The sequence below is a fragment of the Tupaia chinensis genome, unplaced genomic scaffold (genome assembly GCF_000334495.1).
Source record: "Tupaia chinensis unplaced genomic scaffold, TupChi_1.0 Scaffold000465_1, whole genome shotgun sequence".
NCBI classification, from domain to species: Eukaryota; Metazoa; Chordata; class Mammalia; order Scandentia; family Tupaiidae; genus Tupaia; species Tupaia belangeri.
The window spans coordinates 756,529-762,778 of record NW_006159974.1 but is presented as its reverse complement, the minus strand read 5'-3'; the positions used below and the strand labels follow the sequence as shown (position 1 = coordinate 762,778).

General features: G+C 60.6%; 2 protein-coding genes across 5 annotated transcripts in view; one reads left to right on the top strand and one right to left on the bottom strand.

Annotated features, from left to right (window-relative positions):
- Nucleotides 1-1,239, bottom strand: part of ALKBH4 (alkB homolog 4, lysine demethylase) — a 9,534-nt gene extending 8,295 nt beyond the window's left edge. The window contains exon 1 of the mRNA XM_006155658.3: nucleotides 1,108-1,239. Within this exon, the coding sequence (XP_006155720.1) occupies nucleotides 1,108-1,230 (123 nt within the window). The 5' untranslated portion in view covers nucleotides 1,231-1,239. The remainder of the gene's footprint in view (nucleotides 1-1,107) is intronic.
- Nucleotides 1,240-1,324: 85 nt separating this feature from the next.
- The window catches only part of LRWD1 (leucine rich repeats and WD repeat domain containing 1), a 6,970-nt gene continuing 2,044 nt past the window's right edge, over nucleotides 1,325-6,250 (top strand). Inside the window, exons 1-11 of one of the 4 annotated variants that reach the window (XM_027774656.1) lie at nucleotides 1,325-1,554; nucleotides 2,069-2,303; nucleotides 2,395-2,511; nucleotides 2,906-3,046; nucleotides 3,287-3,391; nucleotides 3,589-3,711; nucleotides 3,788-3,902; nucleotides 4,059-4,183; nucleotides 4,276-4,483; nucleotides 4,926-4,998; nucleotides 5,100-5,240. In XM_027774656.1, the coding sequence (XP_027630457.1) occupies nucleotides 1,475-1,554; nucleotides 2,069-2,303; nucleotides 2,395-2,511; nucleotides 2,906-3,046; nucleotides 3,287-3,391; nucleotides 3,589-3,711; nucleotides 3,788-3,902; nucleotides 4,059-4,183; nucleotides 4,276-4,483; nucleotides 4,926-4,998; nucleotides 5,100-5,240 (1,463 nt within the window). In that variant the 5' untranslated portion in view covers nucleotides 1,325-1,474. The remainder of the gene's footprint in view (nucleotides 1,555-2,068; nucleotides 2,304-2,394; nucleotides 2,512-2,905; nucleotides 3,047-3,286; nucleotides 3,392-3,588; nucleotides 3,712-3,787; nucleotides 3,903-4,058; nucleotides 4,184-4,275; nucleotides 4,484-4,925; nucleotides 4,999-5,099; nucleotides 5,241-6,250) is intronic. The other 3 variants (XM_006155656.3, XM_006155655.3, XM_006155654.3) reach the window with 3 other exon arrangements.

Here is a 6,250-nt window from a genome sequence, read left to right as displayed (position 1 = left end):
CCGCAATCCCTTCTCCTCCATTCTCCTCTCGGGATCTTGGGCAAGCACGCACACACACCCGGCGTGAGTTTAAGCCACCAGGTCCGGGACTCGAACCGCGGTCGACCACGTGGGAGTCCAGCGACACAGCCATTACGCGAACTGTTGGTCCTGATGTTCTTCCTTTTTAAGGCTGAAGGCTATCCCACTGTTGGGATACACTTCATTTTCCACTCACCTGTCCAACGCTTTGGTTGCGTCCTTCTCTTGGCTGTTGTGAACCAAGTATCTTCTGGAGACCCTACTTTCAATATAGTCCCAGAAGTTGGACTGCTGGACCATGTGGTAATTTTAATTTCTGGAGCAGCCAAACTGCTTTCCACAGCACCTTATTTTTAGCACAGACAATGGGGCACTTTCTTCACTGGTTTTCCAGACTCCACACCTTCATATCTGCCTCCCCCCACTCCCAGCATCTTTCTAAATCACATTTGATCTTGTAACACTTGAACCCTTCTGGAGCTCCCCACAGTCTGGGCTACGTCCAGCCTGCTCAGTGGACACCCAGCCTCTCTGGTCAGGCTGCTGCGTCTCTCAGCCTCATTTCCTTCCCTTGAACCATCACTCTTGCCTTCAGCTCACTCACCTATCCCTGGCTTCTACCCAGTTCCAGGGCTGGAATACCCTTGCAAGCAACTACAGTATTTGCAGGCTGGTTCAAAGGTTCTGAGTTCATTTTCATGTCAGTTGAAATTAAATTGCGTCCCTGCCCACAAAAGTCCAAAATCTCTGGGCAGTGGCAGCCTAGTATTCAGCACCCTTTACCCTTTCCGTGCTGTCTCTCTGTGCGCATGAAGCCCCTAGTACCAGACGCGAGTGTTTATGTCGAGGTTTGCTGACAGGACCCCCAGGTCCGAGCGGCGAGGTGCGATCCGACCTGCCCATGTCCCAGCCCCTTCTTCATACCTAAGATGCTCCTCGAAGCCCTCACTCATTTCCCTATCCACAAAGCTCCTGCCGCAAGGGCTTGACAGGCTTTGATCCCGACCGGTCGGACAGGCAAACTGGGCCTCAGTTTCCCTGTACGAAGAACGGGATCTGTACAGTAAGTCCTTCTCCCAGACCTACCCGTGCCAGGGGCTGCCAGGGCGGGTCACCACCGCGCTGCAGTTCGCAGATCAGACAGGTCCGGATGCCCTTGCAGCCACATTCCCGAAAGACGTCGGGGGCCTCTGCAGCCGCCGCCGCCATCGCGCCATCTAGACGGCCAGGGCGCTGGCGCAGGGCCGCGGGGGCCGTCGGGAGTTGTAGTCCGCGCGCGGGGCACGAGGCCAGGGCTCTGCTTCCTTCCGGTCGCCGCAGCGGCCGCCTAATTCGCGCGGCCTTACCCCCCGAGCTTGGCCACCTGCGGACGTTAGCGCCGGACTCCGGGCGGCTCGGCCTCCTCGGGACGCAGGGCCGGCGACCGAGCCAGCGCGGGCCGCGCCTCCTCGCCATGGGCCCCCTCTCGGCGAGGCTGTTTTTGGAGCGCGGGCGACCCAAGAGCGACAGGCTAGGGAAGATCCGGAGCCTGGAGTAAGAGCAGGGCAGGGGGCGAGGCTGTGTCTGGGGTCCCAGAGCTCACCACCCGCCCCGGCCTAGGCCGCGGACAGTCGAGAGGAAAGGCCGGGATCCTTACCCATCCCATTTCCTGCCCATCCCCGGTATCACTCTCGCTTCCGCGGAGTTTCTAATCTTTCGCGCCAAACGTTTGCTTGTTCTGAGATGCACCGGGTCGCTGCTCCCCACCCCAGCTCCCTGCGCCGGGCGGCCTCAGGCAGTTAGGGAGAGAGTACTGAGGAGCCTTCGGGATCATTAGAAGGTCCATAAAGAAGCGGTACCCCCAAAGAGCTCCGAAGGGAGCTCTGCCGTGTTGAGTTCTAAAGTTGTTAAAAGGTTTTACAAGGTTGTGTGGGAGGAGATTGGGCTTACACAAGAAATGGCAGGTGGGATGGGAGCCCTGCCCCCCCCCAGTCTCCCCTAGGCCACCTGGGCAGATTGGTGGGGTGGGAGCCGTCTTCTGAGTCTCCCTGGTCTGTCCCCACCCTAGCCTGTCAGGGCTGAAGCTGCTCTCAGAGCACTTAGACCCAAAGCTCCTGGGCCGACTGAAGCAGCTGCAAGAGCTGGATCTCTCCAACAACCACCTGGAGACCCTGCCGGCCAACCTGGGCCTACCCCACCTGCGCATCCTGCGCTGTGCCAACAACCAGCTAGGTGACGTCACCGGCTTGTGCCAGTTCCCGCAGCTGGAGGAGCTCAGCCTGGAGGGTAACCCCTTCTTGACAGTAAGTGGGAACCCCGCCCGCCCCAGGTGTGCAGCTGGGACTCTGTGGGACTCAGGCTGAGCTGCACTGAGCCACACTGTTCATCCCTCAGGTCAATGACAACCTGAAAGTCTCCTTCCTCCTGCCCAAGCTCCGGAAGGTCAATGGCAAGGATGCATCCTCTACTTGCTCTCAGGTGGAGAACCTGAACCGGGAGCTGACCAACAGAGTAAGGCATGGGAGTTCATGGAGGTGTGCTCGGGAGCAGTAGGGAGTGTTGAGGGAGTGACAGGCTAGGCATTTCAAGGGCATCCAGGAAGATGATGGTCTCCTTATCTGACAGCCCTAGCCCAAGGCGCTAGTCTAAACCTCTGCCCTCAGAGCTCGTGTCCTGCAGGTGTGCAGACTGGATGCGGACGCAGCCTCGGGGAGCCAAGATGTTCTGCAAAGTAACTAGGCAGAGCTGTCTCTGCGGTGTGTGTTGATTAGGTTTATACCACCTGTGGATAAGAGGCTGTGGGTTAGGAGGCTGGCGGCAGGTGGTGAGGTTGACAGCTGTGGCCAATGAGTTTGGGGCAGATGTGCAGGAAGGCTGGGCCTGGAGCTGCTTCCTGTCGCCATAGGTGACAGCTCACTGGGAGAAGTTCATGGCCACACTGGGCCCCAACGTGGAGACTGAGAAGGCCCAGGAGGACTTTGTGAGGTCTGCTGTCAAGGATGTCCGCTATGGGCCCGAGTCCCTCAGAGACTTCACCCAGTGGCGGGTATGTCCTCACCATCCCTGCTAGGTGTTGGTTTCGCTGACACTCATGGTCCTCAGCTGCCCTGGAGGTTTCTGGCCATGAGGGGGATGAGGGGAGGGTGGGTCAGGAAAGGCAGCCCTGTTGGCTGGAGAGGCCCCTTCCCAACCTGGGAAGCCTAAGATTCCTCTGACCAGGCGTCTCAGGAGAGGCTGCGACCCCCAGGGCTGCAGCCCGCTAACTGACGGCCTGGCCCCCTCCCAGGTGCGAATGATCTCTGAGGAGCTGGTGGCCTCTGGTAGGATCCAGGGACGTGAGACAGATGTCCCAGAGAGACGTCCAGAGGCCAGGGCTGCTTCCAAGCCCAGGGTGAGTGTGACTGCTCCCAGGGGTAGGAGGGCCTGCTTTGGCCATTCCTGCCTCAGAGGCTGCAGGAAGGTGGGGATCTTGGAAACAAGCCCAGAACATGGCTCCCAGACCTTGCCTTCTGCCCCTACGGGAGGGCGTGACAGGACAGAAGGAGGTCCTGGGCAGATGGGCTCATGGTCACAAGGCCCCACCCACAGGCCAGGCTGGTGGCCTTGAAACGGCCCGACGATGTCCCACTCAGCGTCTCTCCCACCAAGCGGGTGTGTGCCTCTCCAGCAGCCCAGGTGGAGGGCAGCCCTGCGGGCTCTGATGGCAGCCAGGTAAGCCAGCAGGGGGCTGGGAGCACGTGTGGGGTGAGCAAAGCGGGGGCAGCTCTGAACCCCCATACCCCCACAGCCTGCCCTGGGGCTGGAGCCCCTGCACTTCCTGCAGTGCCACAGCAAGAACAACAGCCCTCGCGACCTGGAGACCCAGCTGTGGGCCTGCGCCTTCGAGCCGGCCTGGGAGGAGGGTGCGTCCGCGGGCAGGCTGGGCACCAGGGAGGGAGAGGGCACAGAACACAAAGCAGAAGGAGCTTTCTAGATGGGGCAACTTGGGGGACGGGCAGGGGATCGGGAGAAGTGCTGTGGGGACAGGGAAGCCCTAGACTGGAAGTGTTATCTCACAGGTCACCTCCCAGCAGGCAACCCAGGGGCCACATCCCAGACCGTGGCCACGTGTGGCGGGGAGGCCGTGTGTGTGATAGACTGCCAGACGGGCATTGTGCTCCACAAGTACAAGGCTCCTGGCGAGGTGAGTGCCCAGCCCCTGCCCAGGCCCGATGTGCCTTGCACTCACACCCATAGCCCTCCCCTGTGACCATGTCCCCTCCCCTGTGCCCCCAGGAGTTCTTCTCAGTAGCCTGGACAGCCCTGACGGTGGTCACGCAGGCTGGCCACAAGAAGCGCTGGAGCGTGCTGGCAGCAGCAGGCCTGCGGGGCCTGGTCCGGCTGCTACACGTGCGTGCTGGCTTCTGCTGTGGAGTCACCCGGGCCCACAAGAAGGCCATCGCCACCCTCTGCTTCAGCCCCACCCACGAGACGCACCTCTTCAGTAAGACCCACCCCCCTACCCCGGCCCTGTGTTCCTGGGGGACACGGAGCTCGCTGGCTGCTCTGTGTTGGGCTCGGGCTTTGGTAAGCCACATGGCTTCATGGTGATCCTGGCTTTATCCCAGCCTACTCTGTGGCCTTGGAGTTCTATCGCAGCCAGGGCCACTGGTTCCCATCAGTGACCTGGGTGGATATCCCTGGCCCCCCAGTTGGGGACAGCCCACCAAGGGTAAAAGATAAAGCTGCAAAAGTGGCTGTTGGTGCCGCAAATGTTAGCTTAGAGCCAGAAGACGGGACCTGCAGGCCCTCGGGTCTTCCTGTCTCCCATCCGGGGCCTGCCTTCCCTGCTTCAGAGGGGCTGGCCTTAGGCGTCTTAGCCTGGGATACGCCTGTGGGAAGGATCAGGGCCTCCTCAGGGCCACCTTCCCCCTTCCCCTCCCCAGCGGCCTCCTATGACAAGCGGATCATCCTCTGGGACATTGGGGCGCCCAACTGTGACTACGAATTCCAGGCCAGGTGATGCTATGAGCAGGGCTGGTGAGGGGCTGGCTGCTGGTGAGGGGTGGAGGTGGACCTGGCCTCCGTGGACTCACGCTCTCCCTCTCCCCTGTTGACAGCTCGCTGCTCACGCTTGATACCACCTCCATCCCCCTGCGCCTCTGCCCCGTGGCCTCCTGCCCCAGTGCCTATCTGCTGGCTGGCTGTGAGGGGGGCTGCTGCTGCTGGGATGTGCGTCTGGACCAGCCCCAAAAAAGGAGGTGAGACCAGGAAGGCTTCCTGGAAAGCCAGGACTTGGAGCTGTCCTGAGGGGCCCCTGTCGGCCCAGGCACACGGGGCTGTTTCACAGGCCTCTGCAGAGTGGCCTGTCCTGCCCCTTGCCAGGCTCTGGAGGAAAGGACCCTGCAGCCCCTCCTTCCCTGGGTGTTCAGCTATAGGCCCGGACTACGGTCACCTCATCTTTAACTTGGGGCTTCAGCACCGTGCTGGGTCCAAATGACAACACCTGGGTCCTGCTGCTCATCAGCAGTTACTCTGTCCTATCATGTCCTCTGTGATGAGGGGACAGTGAGGGCCGGTGGCGTGGAGTTTAGGCAGCTAGACTACACATGGCCAACTGCGTGGTTAGAGTCCCAGCCCTGGCAGCCAAAGAAACACACTGGGCACATGTGCATACATGCTCAGAATCCCAAAAGGAGGGGGAGAAGAAGGGGTGAAATGGTGGCTCCTGTCTGGGGTACAGTCTCCCTCTGGTAGAAACTTAAAAAAGCAAAAACCTGTGAAGTGCGTTCTAGGGATAGTTGAGGGTGAGAGCGGGTGCCTGGGCAGGGAGGCAGCTCTGGAAATGCTGCCTTGAGGCACTGTGGCTCTCCACACCCCAGACCATGCTTGGTGTGGGATCCCTGCCCTCGGGAGGCTAGTGCTTCCCTCCACTTGAGGCCCTGAGAGGGGGCATCCAGGCAGAGGGAAGGAAGGCGCTCGTGCAGAAGGAACAGCAGATGCAAAGAGCCAGACTGGGGAGAACTGAGTGGCCAGGGATGTTTGGCCACAGGTGGATGGAAATAGCCCACCTGAGCTGGGCACGCCAGGCTTTGCTGACCAGGGTGCAAATGTGAATTTTATCCTAAGTATGACGGACAGCCCAGGACGGGTGTTAGCTGCACAGCAGGAGTGCAGTCTGGAGAGTGGTGGAGGTCCTGGCAGAGGCTGTGGCCGTTGTTACTCTGGCCTTCTGCCACCTCCTTGCCTGCCACATCTGCCCTGTGCTCAA